Source organism: Lichenostomus cassidix, chromosome 19 (assembly GCF_008360975.1).
Source record: "Lichenostomus cassidix isolate B80296 chromosome 19, HeHo_3.0, whole genome shotgun sequence".
NCBI classification, from domain to species: Eukaryota; Metazoa; Chordata; class Aves; order Passeriformes; family Meliphagidae; genus Lichenostomus; species Lichenostomus cassidix.
Genome location: NC_139499.1, coordinates 7,578,633 through 7,591,693, shown reverse-complemented (window position 1 = coordinate 7,591,693; position 13,061 = coordinate 7,578,633). Strand labels below are relative to the sequence as shown.

The 13,061-nt window shown below is 41.3% G+C and overlaps 1 protein-coding gene across 4 annotated transcripts; it reads right to left on the bottom strand.

Annotated features, from left to right (window-relative positions):
• Window positions 1–489: 489 nt before the first annotated feature.
• Window positions 490–13,028, bottom strand: LOC146429194 (transient receptor potential cation channel subfamily V member 1-like). 4 transcript variants are annotated; one of them, XM_085078751.1, is made up of 18 exons: window positions 12,195–12,924; window positions 11,117–11,299; window positions 10,422–10,452; window positions 8,597–8,912; window positions 7,891–8,057; window positions 7,450–7,602; window positions 6,944–7,084; window positions 6,175–6,473; window positions 5,417–5,593; window positions 5,048–5,212; window positions 4,684–4,779; window positions 4,304–4,374; window positions 3,704–3,869; window positions 2,931–2,997; window positions 2,197–2,513; window positions 1,502–1,629; window positions 1,135–1,250; window positions 490–798 (listed from the first exon to the last, which is right to left on the bottom strand). In XM_085078751.1, the coding sequence occupies exons 4-18, from the start codon at window positions 8,896–8,898 to the stop codon at window positions 629–631; spliced, it is 2,535 nt and encodes an 844-aa protein (XP_084934877.1). In that variant the 5' UTR covers window positions 8,899–8,912; window positions 10,422–10,452; window positions 11,117–11,299; window positions 12,195–12,924; the 3' UTR covers window positions 490–628. The 4 variants fall into 4 exon arrangements, with proteins under 4 accessions (XP_084934877.1, XP_084934875.1, XP_084934876.1 ...); XM_085078749.1 differs by lacking the exon at window positions 10,422–10,452; XM_085078750.1 differs by lacking the exon at window positions 10,422–10,452 and having other exon boundaries at window positions 11,117–11,260.
• Window positions 13,029–13,061: the final 33 nt, after the last annotated feature.

The window sequence follows — 13,061 nt, the reverse complement described above, 5'->3', positions numbered from 1 at the left end:
CTCTTACTTTGTGCAAAGTTCATCTGTTATCTAAATAAATGTCAAATTTGGGATCTTGTTAAGCTTTTAGCTTCAGTAAAATAACTGTGAATTTCTGGAGTTTACTCAGACAGTGTAAGAGAAACATTTATTTCATTGATTTTGACCATTCAACCTTTAAAATTTCACAGAGAGTATTTGTTCTTGTGTTATGAGAAAAGAATAACATCTTTAGATCATTCATGATTTTGTATTCTTTCCATGTCCCCATTTATTTATCTCCTTTCCAAGAAACTTTCCCCACAGGAACATCTCTCTGGGCCCTTGGTGATTTTTTTCTGCTCTTTTATGAGTGCTTTTCCAATGTCATAATAATTCGGTTGGTTGGTTTTTGAGGCAGCAAAGCCACAAAATCAGGGCCTGTGCATGCTCACAAAAATAATTTTTTAGTACAAGAGACTCTGAAAGCAGACAGAAGGCTATTTTTAACATAACCATGAAGACATGAGCTTAAACAACAAGTGGTTTATTCAGCATACTCAGTGAATCCTTGCACATGGTAATTCCCTAAGTCCTCTGACCTTTTTTCCAGAAGTCCCTGTTCTTGTCAATGAAGTGCTCTATTGTCCTGCTTGTGAGGCAACCAGAATTAGACTGACTTTGGAATTGACTCTTTCAACACCTCAGAATCTTCTGGCTCAAAATAAGGTTCCAAAACAGGTTTTAATTTGACTTCTTCTGGCAGCTTGTGAGTCTCTTCTCTCCTCTTCTCTCCATCTTTTAAAAGTGGAACCAATGTTTTCCAATGTCTCCCTGAAACTAAAAAATAAAAGAATGGTTAATTTTTTTTTCCTCCTCAGAAAGAGAAGAAAATATACAAATGGTTTGAATAGGAAGCTGATGAAAGAAGAAGAAACAAGAAGCAAGAAATGACTTTTTGGTTTTCTTGACTGCACAGTTAAATGCTTTGGTTCTGGATGCTGAACTCCCAACCTGCAGGGCTTGGGGTCTCCAAAGCAGCTCCTTGGTTTTATTCCAGAGAGCCAAACTGTGAGCAATGAGCCCATTTCATCCTTTGCACTTCACAATTAATCCATGCTGCTGCTATCACCAGAGTGCAGCCCACAGCAGGATTTAGGTCCCTGAAAGCCTCACCTCTGCCAGGCTTAAGAGAGAAGCTGGGATTTCGTCTGAGGTCCCCAGAGTACCCAGGGTCTTCGTTGATTATGCCCAGATTAGTGTTCCACGTGGACCAGTTCACTTCATCAACCCTGGGGAGACAAGAAACCCAATATCTATTCTAAGGATCACCAGGCAACTCCAGGGTCAGTTCATATCACAAACTGCCACCTGTCAAGCCTCAAATTTGTCCCCAAAACCAGGTTAAACTGACCATTACAGACACTGTTAGTGATCTGCTTTCCAGAGTCCTCCAGGGGGAGTTCTGCTTCCCACACCTGGATACCTTCAAGCTGTTTGTCTACAAAAGATTCTTGGCTTGATACACAAACAAACAGGTTACCTAAAGCACCATCTGTAATCATCTTGGCCATCAGGTGTGATCCCCACCAGGACTTGTTTCCCAGACCGGAATGAGTGCCTCAAACAGTTCAAGTAGCTGTTCTCAATATCCAGGATTGTGATGGCTCTCTGCCAGATAAAAGAAAGCAGAGCACTGAGAGGCAGCTGGTCAAAGTCAAACAAATCCTGAATTCCGCCTTTGTTTTAAAAACCCTGAGCTTTTATCATAGCCAACATCTTAGAGGGGATACTGTAACTCTGCAACATCAGCCTCTGTTAATATGTCACTGAAAATGCAGAATTACTGCCCTGTGAATAAAACTACGAAGTCCTCTTTCTTACCTCAAACAAAAATTATTCTGATAAAGATTTTCCCCTTGCATAATCCCTCTGTTCATAGTCTGATCAGTATTTTCCATCAGACAAAGCCCAAATAATTTTGTCTTATTACAAAAATACTTCCTTTCTTAAATTCTAAACATCTGTGGAACACTGGGAACATCTGCTTAGGCAAAACATCAAATATACATGGGAAAGGAACTAATACACTTTTTTTTAAGGAGCTGTTCAGGTGAATCAGAAAAAAGCAGTGACCTGTTATTTAAAAACATGTCAGCTCCTAAAGATCCTCTGTGAAATATTTTATTATTCCCCACACCCTTTTTTTTGGACAGCAGCCTCACAGAACCAACATACCTGGAGTTTCCAGATGCTCTTGCTCTCCTGTGCAATTTTGTTGACAGTCTCCCCCATCAGCGCAATGAGCATGTTGAGCAGGAGGATGTAGGTGAGGATGACATAGAGAACCAGAAGGATGACAAACACAGACTTGAACCTGTAGTTCTCTGTGAACTCCAGGTCCCCCATGCCAATGGTGAACTTGAAGAGCTCCAGGCAGGTGTAGTAGAGGCTGTTGTAGGAGGTGCGGCCTCGTTTCACGTGGCAGCATCGGGCATAGTCAGAGATATTTGTCTCCTGCCCCTCATTGTCATCTTCAATTAAAGTCACCACAGCTGTGGCAAAAGAAAAATCACATTCACAGGAGGAAAACACTGTTTGAGATCATAATTTCATTGCAAGCAATGAAAATGAGCAGAAAGGTGACACATGTTCCCTACACGGTACCTTGACCCAGGGAAATTGCCCAATAAAATATTCCCCATAACTGACACCCCCTTAGTGGGTGCTCCCTGTTTTCTCCACACAGAACAGGATGAATGTTTTTCCATTCAGCTTTGCAACCCAGGGATGAAAAGCTGTATGAAATTACAATAGATAGTTGTTATGCTGAAGAGATTTTTTTTTCTTTATTAAGTTAATTTGTTAATTTGTTAGTTTTTAGTTGGGAACAACAAGTCTGACCAACTGGAAAAATGAAATTTTCTGAGATTCTTTAAGGTAACAAAAAGTAACTCCAAGTAGAGTATTACCTGTAGAAAATCCCAAGAGGAACACAAGATACACAAACATGAAGCGACATAAATCTCTAAGGATCATCTGTAACATGGAAACAGATGAAAATATTTTAAAACTTGAATGTAAACTGCAACAAAAATTGCTAGAAAATACTGCTTTAGCTCAAGTAGGCATTTGCTGTAAACTGGCTGTTGATGCATTAAACTGCTGTTTATCCTGCTCAGATAATAAACTTTAATACAGAAAACATTTTTCTGTTATTCATGCAACAATTTTCACACAAATGCAACACATACACATGGGAACATTTTCCTCTTTGTGAGTACAAACCACATAAAGACAGTTGCATCTTTCTTCCCCTCTTGGGCTGGCTGGCTACATCACAGAGAGGTTTATTAGCCAGCTACTGCCTCTTAGCTAATTGCTCTGTTTGGCAACATTTTGACTATAACTAGAGAAATTTCCAGCTGGTAGAAAGCTGGGTGATTTCACACCAGAGTAGTCTGCACTGTTCACAGTCTCCTTTCACCCATGCTTATCCAACTGTAGTTACTTTGAAGCATGGCAGGTAATAAAAATAATAATCATCATCATCATCCTATCAAGACTGCTATAAAACATATGGATGAGGAGCAGGAGGTTTTTCTACATCACTTAAATTTTATCTGCTCACTCAGAAACTAATAACAAAGGACAGCAGAGTCATATGAGAGGTAGATATGGCCAGGTGTGTCCTGGAAATGAGGCTGTTGGCAGCTCTGAGCACTCTGCTGTTCCCTGCACTGACCTTGGCGATCATGACGGAGTAAATTCCCATCTGCTGGAAGCCACGGGTGTAGTAGAGCATGTTGGCCCAGCCCAGGGCCAGGGAGAACACCATGGAAGCCACATACAGCTCCTGGCCACAGAAGTACAGCACCACAGAGCTCAGGAGGAGCAGGGAGTGGACAAAGCTGGAAGAGAAGCGTGGTGTGAATGCAGAGGGCTGAGCTAGCCACATGTGCTGGGAACAGAGGAGCCCCATGGGGTGGCCAGCAGAACAAGGGATTCTCCAGCTGGGAGCAAAAAGGGCTCTTGAGAGGCAAAGCTCCCTTAGCAATAGGAGGATTTCTGCATAAACAATCCATAAGTCCAGCCTGGAGATCTATTCCTAACTCTGCTGCATGGCACAGTCACTAAACATTTAGACATTTAATCTGCTTTACCTCCACTGGAGGTCACTGATCCAGACCCTTTTGTTTAATGACATGCACTGGCAACTCTGTTGTAAAGACCCAGGGAATTACAGCAAAGCATCTGCCTATTACAGGTGGCTTCAGCCTAAACTACAGATCCCACAAACTCATCTGTTTCAGGCTGAGATGCAATCAAAGCTATTGGAGCTTACAAAAGAACCTCGCTGTAGCCATCAACTATCAGTGTCTTGAGTGATGGGCGCCTCTGCACAAAATACTGGATCTGAAAAGGAAACAAAGACCAGGTTTGCATCAAGGAAATACTAACTATTGTGAATGAATCAACTAAGCAGTGACCACTGTACCAGGGAGCTGGTACCCATAAAACACCTCACAAGAACAGCTCAAAACCAACACTGGTGTAAGATCTAGGGAGGACTCTTCCAGTAACACCAGGTCAAGGACAATGATCTGTAGCTCTTGACTAAAACATGGATTATCTTAGCAGCCAATGCTAATGAATAGGAAAAGCTTGTTTGATTCTCTCCTATGCCTACCCAAACAGCAAAAGGGAAGTTTTCAAGTATCTTACCCCTCTGAGAAAAAAATAGAGGCCTCCCAGTACACTCAGGATCTCTCCAGTTACTCGAAAATATTCCCCAGTGCTGTAACCAAAGGTGAAGGGAGGCTGTAGAAGACAGCAAAATAGATATGTTAATCAGAAAGACCTGGCCTTGCCATCAGCTGGAAGTAACTCCACTTCTGGGGGAACAGTTCAATTTTCTGAATGTGGTGCAGCAAGGGGACAAGACTGGGAAGCAAGCAGGGTCCAAATCTCTCTCCTGCCTTCAGGAAAGAGGAAAATTCTGATGTTGGGAACACACATTCAAATGGCAGGCAAATTTGGGATGTTATGCAATGGGTGGTTCCCCTGACATATGACATGAGCAATGTACCTTTTCATTCTTCTGCACAGGTCTGTAGTAAGCAGCTGCAGTGAGGATGGTGATGTGCATGGTATAGACAAAGAAGTTGAAGTAAAATAAGTGCTTGACAAACCGGTCCCACTTGTCTTGCAGCAGCCTGTTAAGGGGCTCCACCAGCAGCATCTCGTGACGGTTCTGAGCAGGAGAAAAAAAGAGAATTTTGCTGGGACCAGTATGTACTGGACTCTGAAAAAACCCACATTGTGTAAATCTTCAGCAAATGATCCCTCTAGTTCCCTTAAACCCAGGGTGGGAGGTTGCTGTTTTAGGGAAATGAGGCAAAAATTGCTCTGTGTGGAACATGAAGCTCCCCCCTGGCCAAGGAGGTGCAGTACTCACTGGTGTCTCACTGCTGTAGGCAAGGATCTCAAGCACAGAATTTTTCTCACAGGTGTCTATACAGGACAGGTCATAAAGGGAGGAGTGGACAGGTCCATAGGCCCATTCAGTGAACTTCCTGGACAAGTGTCTGCACTCAGGGTCTTTGATCTCTCGTCTGAGGATGTAAGCGAAAATCTAATTGCAAAAGAACAATACAACCAACGTTTCAGTGCTAATGGACTTTTCATTCCTCAGCCTCTCCACAAGACAGGAAGGGTAATTTCTCCCTAGTTCAACTGAGCTGAAGCCAAACCACTGGAGCAGAGATCACAGTCTGAAATAAACACAGTTAATTTCCTCACTGTGTGCTGGGAGATGAGAAATATAAATACCTCTTACGACTTGGCATTGTCTGTTCCAAAACTGCAAGAGAAAAGCAGAGATGTGTAACATCTCTGAGCACAAGTCACTTTGAATGGGGACTGCCAGAAGATGAGTTATATCAGCCAGTCAAAATTAAGAGATCCAGTGGTTCAGATGATACCAAAGCCCACTTTCTGTTTGCTCTGGGACTGCCTTGCATACCAGTGAAGTGTGAATAACACCAGCTGGGCACAGACACACTTGTACTTTGTAGCTTCTGAGGACTGTGCAGTTAAACTGCAGCATCAGTTCCTCTTAACTAAAAAATCCTAAAATCCACCCTGTATAAATGTTTCACACCTTCTCTCTATGTGATGCAACAATGGAACAGTCAAACACCTTTGTTCACTTACCCCTATCTTCCCTGTTTTGGCTGCCAGAGTCAATGGAGTCAGCCCCTTCTTGTTGGTGAGCTCTTCCAGCTTGAGGATGGGATTGATTTTGGCACCAAGGATCAGTATGTTATTATACATTTTGGTTACAAATTTGGTGTTATCCTTGGTGTTATCTGCAATCTCCACCAGTGTGTGCAGGACCATGTTGCCCATGGAGTCCTCAGCAGCGATGTTGGCCGCCTGGTAGGGATTCTCCAGGAGGAATTTCACAATGCAGAGCTGGTTGGTGCAGGCAGCCAGGGACAAAGGCAGCTCCCCTATGGCAAGCAATGAGGAGGAGTTGTCAGAAAGTCCAGTACTAGAGGTGCATAAACAGAAATAACACATTGTTTTCAGTTTCACCATGAGAACAGACTAATTTCTCTGTCTGAAACAGCACCCATTCTTGTGATAGCTGTTAGAAAACGTTTTCTTTGGTTTAACTGCATCACAGAAACACAGCTGCTTAAAAAAACCCTGACAGAACAGGAGCAGAAGGTTACAAAGGATAGAGTGCTCAGAGAACAAAGGAAAGCTAACACCAAGCTCACATTGAACACCATCAGCTACCAACTGTGTTTCTTTATAAGCTCAGTCTTTGGGAGGAAATATTTGGCCCAAAGGTGGAACAGCCCATCTGGTACTTCTGAGCCTCTAGCCCCACATAAACAGGATTATTTAACAGCTTGCACTTGGGATGCTGCTAGGACAACTCAATCAATAAAGCCCATACTGTGCTCACTCCTACCAAAATAAAAGCCAGATTTCCCTTTGATTTTCCTGAAGAACTCCCCACAGGCTCTGGCATGAACATCTGCTCCGTTCTGGACCAGGAGCTTCACCAGGTACATGTTCCTCCTCTCGATGGCAATGTGAAGAGCAGTCTGGCCTACAGAGACACCCATCAGACAGAAATCTTCAGCATTTAATACAGACTGAGAGCTTTCAGCACTACAATTCCCTCAGCTCCATGTACGATGGTGAAACTGAGAGCTCTGCAGTCGAAAAAGCTCTAGAACTGAACAGGAAAAAACCCACACAAACTGCAAATTCAAGTCATTAAATCACTGTACCCAAAAAATGGCAGAATAATGCACCTAACAGGACACAGCCCCAGCACAATGCACACATTTTTAACCACATACTAGAACTTTGGGGTGCATAAGGCCTTATTCACAAGACTTTGAGAGCCCTGCCTGACCCCATTTCAGCCTGAGCACCCTGAGCACTCACTGCAGCAGCTGTTTCTCTTACCCTTGTAGTAGTTGTCAGTATACTCTGCATTAACAAACTCTTTCAGAGTTCCAGTTTTCCTTGCAATATCCAGCAGCAAGGGAATGGTATCATTTTTCCCATCATGTAGATTCAGCATGGCTTTCAGTAAACAGGTTTTCCCAGTTTCAGGCTCTGTAACACAAAAAAATTGCAGGTATATAGAAGTGATTACAAACCTACCATCTGTACCCAGGCAAGCAGGAATTAATGAGGTTCTTTTCAGAAGACAAGAAACTTCATTTAGTGTTTCACATAAAATTTCAGCTCCTGTAACCTTACAATCAATATGTTGCCCAATCAATAGGGCCATTAAAGGACCTCCTGCAGACATGTAACATAATTATCTTTTTTTGTTTTCATCTCAGGAGCACGACTGGAAGAAGAAGAGGGCAACTCAAGGTACGTGACACTAAAGGGTACCTTTGAACTCCTCATCTGTGAGATGCTTGAAGGTTCTATTAAGGTAGAGTAGCAGGTCACTGAGGTCCTTTGTGTTGCCTTGGGCTACAGCATCAAAGATCCTTCTACGGTCATAAAATTTGAAAGCTTTTTCTGAACAGCCTGTGATGGAATCTGTAGATAGGAGCCTAAAAAGGGGAACTGTCAGTTAGTTAAAGTCAGATATTTAGCAGGCTCTTGCTAAACTACCAGAATACTGGTTTTCATTTGCTTGGGTGAAGCAATGAACACTGCAGATTAGAATAGATGGATCTGCAATGACTACAACATCAACAAAGCCTGCAAGCAACTCTCCTGATAAAATTATGATTCTGTTGCTGAAAAGCTGAGAACAAGACTTGAAAGAGACATTGAAGTTTGGCAATGTAACTGCAGGCCTGGAGCCAGGCAATCCCTTGTTCTCACTCTGAGCCATGTCCATTCACTGAGCAGCCCCAAGCAAGTGAATTAAGGCCTACTGCCAATTTTGGGCATAATATCCATGGACTGAATTTTTGAAGAGACAACAGTTATTGTCACTTTCAATTGCAACACTCCTTAATTTGGCATAGAAAATAGTGAAACTGAAAAAATGGTCAGGCTCAAGTGGAGAGAACAAATGTGTGAGAAATACAGCCTGCAGTCATCAAACTATTCATTACCACCAAATCTTACAAGGCAAACTTACTTGTGAAGCTTCCCCCTCTCCAGATTCACATGGAATTTGATGACAGAAGGTGCCATCAGGTGATCCATCTGGTAAAAGGAGTCCATGGGAGCCATGTCCTTGTCACTGTCCCCCATCACAAAGCGGCCCCGTCTTGCGAAGATGTTGCTTTTGGGTGGCTGCACCTTGGTGCTGAGTGGGGCCTGGGGGTTGTCAGGGGTTTCCTCAACAGAGTCCTCCCTATCCGTGTGCTCATCTGTCACTTCAGATTCCTCCATGTCAAAACTGCCAAATTTCTTCATCTTCCCAAGAATGGAAGACATGATGAGCCAGCAGTCTGTGAGGAAGGAGACAAACACTTCAAGTCAGCTCTTTACAGGACCATGAGTCCCCTTTTGCCTAGGAATGTTTCCCAGAAACAGCAGGGAGTGGATTGGTTGCTTTCATCCCAAAAATGAGGCAGATGGACACATATTCACTGTGCCCACAGTCAGAACAGTTTAGTAGGTCATTACCTCTATCCCATTTGTTCCTGTTCCCACTGCTCTTACTCATTCCAGGATGGAGAAAGCAAACCAGAGCATGCCAGAGCTTTCTGTCCATCTCACTGCAGAGCTGATTGCTTCTGCTTAAAACCAGTGCCTCATCCTCCTCCAGTAAAGCCTGAACAACCTCAAACCCCAACAATCTCTGCTTTTCTGCTCTACTTGCTGACTGGTTTGTGCCACAAACCATTGTCATGATTCTATCAGGCATATAGAAAAAGCTCTGCTTGTGCCATAACCTGATCTCCAGGATGCTGAGCACAGAGGGCTTCCTGCACCCAGGAAAATTATCCCTTAAGGGCTTTGCCAGAATTATGGCAGTGTCTGATGGAAAGGGGAGTGTGTGATCCATGAGAGATGAGTGTCACCTCAAACATGAGGCACGGAAACAGAGAGGGAGAGGTTTCCACAGATAAGATGTGACTGTAACACCACACAGCTGATCTTGTCTGATTCACAACCACACAGAACGTGACACAAGCAACAAACACAGAATCAGAGAATGGTGTGGAGGGGAAGAGACCTTAAAGCTCATATTGTTCCACCCCTGCCATGGGCAGGGACACCTCCCACTACTCCAGGCTGCTCCAAACCCCATCCAACCTGGCATTGGACACTTCCAGGGATCCAGGGGCAGCCACAGAAGGCTTCTCTGGGCAGCCTGTGCCAGAGCCTTACCACCCTCACAGACAACACACTCCACTGAAGGTAGAGCAGGCTGCTTTTTTTTGCTTGGTTTCTTATCAAACTGTTTTAATCAGACAAATTTTGTCTTCGTGCCACTGAATGCAAAATATCCTGGAACTCCAGCAGTGGAGACAGGAACAGATCATAGCTGAACTGCTGCACAGCTGGCTGAGAGACATACTCTGAAATCCTACATTGCTTGGAAATCTTACAGCCTTGAGCACAGGAATGTCACTAAATCTTTAAAAAGTCTCAAATTATAAACCACATTAGAGTGGTCAGTAATCTTTTCTGTACAGTCAGTGTGAAAATAACATCATAAACATGCTTCAAGGTTGTTTCTCTCCACAAGAGAAACATTCTGAGGGTTGTCTGCAAACATTGTACATTAAAGTTGGATTTTCAGTTCAATGGAAATAGTTCATATTTACATCAAGGCTCACATTTTTCTGTGAAAGTAGGACAGGAAAGAAAATTTTGTCATTTGCATTTTCTATAATTTTGGACAATATACATATAAAGCAAATATCAATTTGTAAGCTTGCACTTTTAGGGCCACTGGAAGCGAACCAGCATAGCACAAAATACTAATGACTGCAATTTAACTTGCTCACCTTTCAAGTTCTTTGTGTCCTTAGAAACACTCTGAAAGAATAATGTAGTATCTTATTAACTTAACTGTCCTATAAATAAGAAATAAAAATATTTCCATTTGGAATAAGATACTAAAATTACAGTAGAATAATTACTTCCATGAAAAAGGAATAAAAACAGTTATATAAAAACCAGGAAAAAGTACAGTGGGACTATAGTAATGTATCATTTAAATTTTTCGTCTTATTTAAACTCATGCGGATTGAACCAAAAACATCAGCGAGATGGCTCTGGAAAATAGAATCACTTATTTTCCAGAGAATAAATATAATATTAAAATGTGCAAAACAGGCTCAATCCTATCTCTCTGCCAATTGCTCAAAGCCACATTATATGTGCTTTCCTTTCTAAACCCTGTTGGTAATATATTTGATAATGAAGACAAAACTGCATTTCCTCACAAGTATGAATTTGCAATGGAAATAAACTTCACAAATCTATGGAAGGCTTATTTAAAAAAACAGTAAGTATTATCTAGTTTAAAAAATGCCCAACATATTTGAACTCTTTGAAATGCAGGTACACAGAAGTTGGATACTATAAATAAGGAAATATTTTTGATAGAATGCCTTGCCACATCACAACTTAGAATAAATAACAGAGAGTTTAAAAATAACTAATCACCATGCTATTCAAATATACATGCAGAACTTACAAATATTGACAAAAATCCTGTCTTCTGAAAAATAGTCCAGTCTCAGTAAACACCCACTGATCTACAGGAATTTAGTGCCAGATATTCCTCCTCCACGGTGCCTGGACTGAAAAGCCCTCAGAGTTGCTTCTCCTCTTCATTTGTCTGCAAAATGTAATGATTTTTAGAACCAAGGGAAGTTCACTGGAAAAACAGAGAACAGAGCAATAAGGTAATTAAGAACAATTCTGGAACCAGAAGCATCAGTGGCTTCTATTCCCAGAGGTTTAGCAAAGCTCTTTACAAGAATTGCACTAAGTTGCTGTTGTTTTTCCCCCCCCTTTAATTGCATTTAGTAATGGATATTCTTCTCCAGATTTCCTCTCTGTAAATACACTCAAGTTTGCAAAAAAAACCACTCAAACCACCAGACAGCAATTGTTTCTGGGGGTCAGAGTTTCAATTCAATTCACAAAACTTTGTAAAATATGCCACAGTCACCTTTCTGGACACCTTTCTTCAGTGGCTGATTTAAAGATAAATATTTCAAAGATAAGCTGATTCAGACCAGAGCTGAGGAAGAACCAATGACAGAAAGTCCTAAAGCCTTTTTATTGTTCCACATTCCTCCCAGATTTTAACTATGTGTATGTATATACATACATGTATATATATATATAAATCTAACAGCTTCTAAATACTAATGTCATTAGGAAAAAAAAAATATCTAGTCCAGAATGGATCTAACAACCTTAAAAATTCAGAGCTGTGTAATATAATGTTAAACATATAATCTACATAAGATCTGACAAAAACCAGTCTAGAGAAACAGCTTTTCCAGAGGCATCAGGCTGTAGATGTTAGGCTGGAACTTCCCCAAACTTCCTGAGGTTTTGAGTAGATGATTAAATTATTCAGTGAAATTATCTGTCCTTTGTTTTGGAAAAGGTAGCTGTTGCTCTACTCTAGCCATCTATCCACAGATGTATAAAAGGATTATATATTTGCCTATTTAATAGCAAACTAATTATGCTCCTTAGAACACCCTGTGGTACTCAAGAGTAACAAGCCTATTTATTAATGCATAAATATAGATTACCAATAGGAAGGTCCTCAGCAGCATCCAAGATGCTCCAAAGGCTTTTGATGCAACAGCATCATCAGCTCTTTCCTATTATTCAATAAAAATGAAAGCAGATCTGCTGATAAAAATTGTATGTGTAATAAATGAAAGAGGGAAAACAACATATAACAGATTCAGACTTTTTACAACACCTTTAATCTAGTCTTCATTTTCTCTGGAATATGCCAACACTTCCCTTAACAGGACATGGAGTGGAAATTAAGCATCTCTGTAATTAAAATCTCAGAACTTGGCACAGCTTTCTCACCATAAAAATGTCAGTCCTGATGTTGCTAATGAGCAAAATAGGAATCCATGTCCATATTCCAGTGGAAACACATGCTTCCTAGGAGTGAAACTGTATCCAGATAACATGAAACATCTTACTTGCTTCCCAATGTCATTTGAGCAAAAAAAAGTACATGTAGACAGAAAAATAGAAATGTTTTAACACTAAAATAAAGATTAGGAGAAGAAAGAAATTCTAAGAGCATAACACAGGGAATAAAAACTTGGAAATTTTAAGGGAATGCACATAAGCATCAGCCTGTTACAGACAGCAACTCATCTCTCCCAATCCTTACCAACATATTTCCTACCAGGAAAATGAGCCTCACAAGAATTGTCTTTTTATGCTGAAAGTTAATGGATCTTTCCCAGTCACTCAGATAAATTTAATGTGATAATTACTTCTCATTTCACAAATGGCAATGACAGAGCAACAAAATGTGCAGGAGAAGCAGACATTAAATGGGAGGGTTTTGTGCCTCTGTAACAAGTGAGAGTGCCTGTTGGATAAAGTGAAAAAAACACTGTTCAGCCAGGAAAAAACCAGAAGCTGCA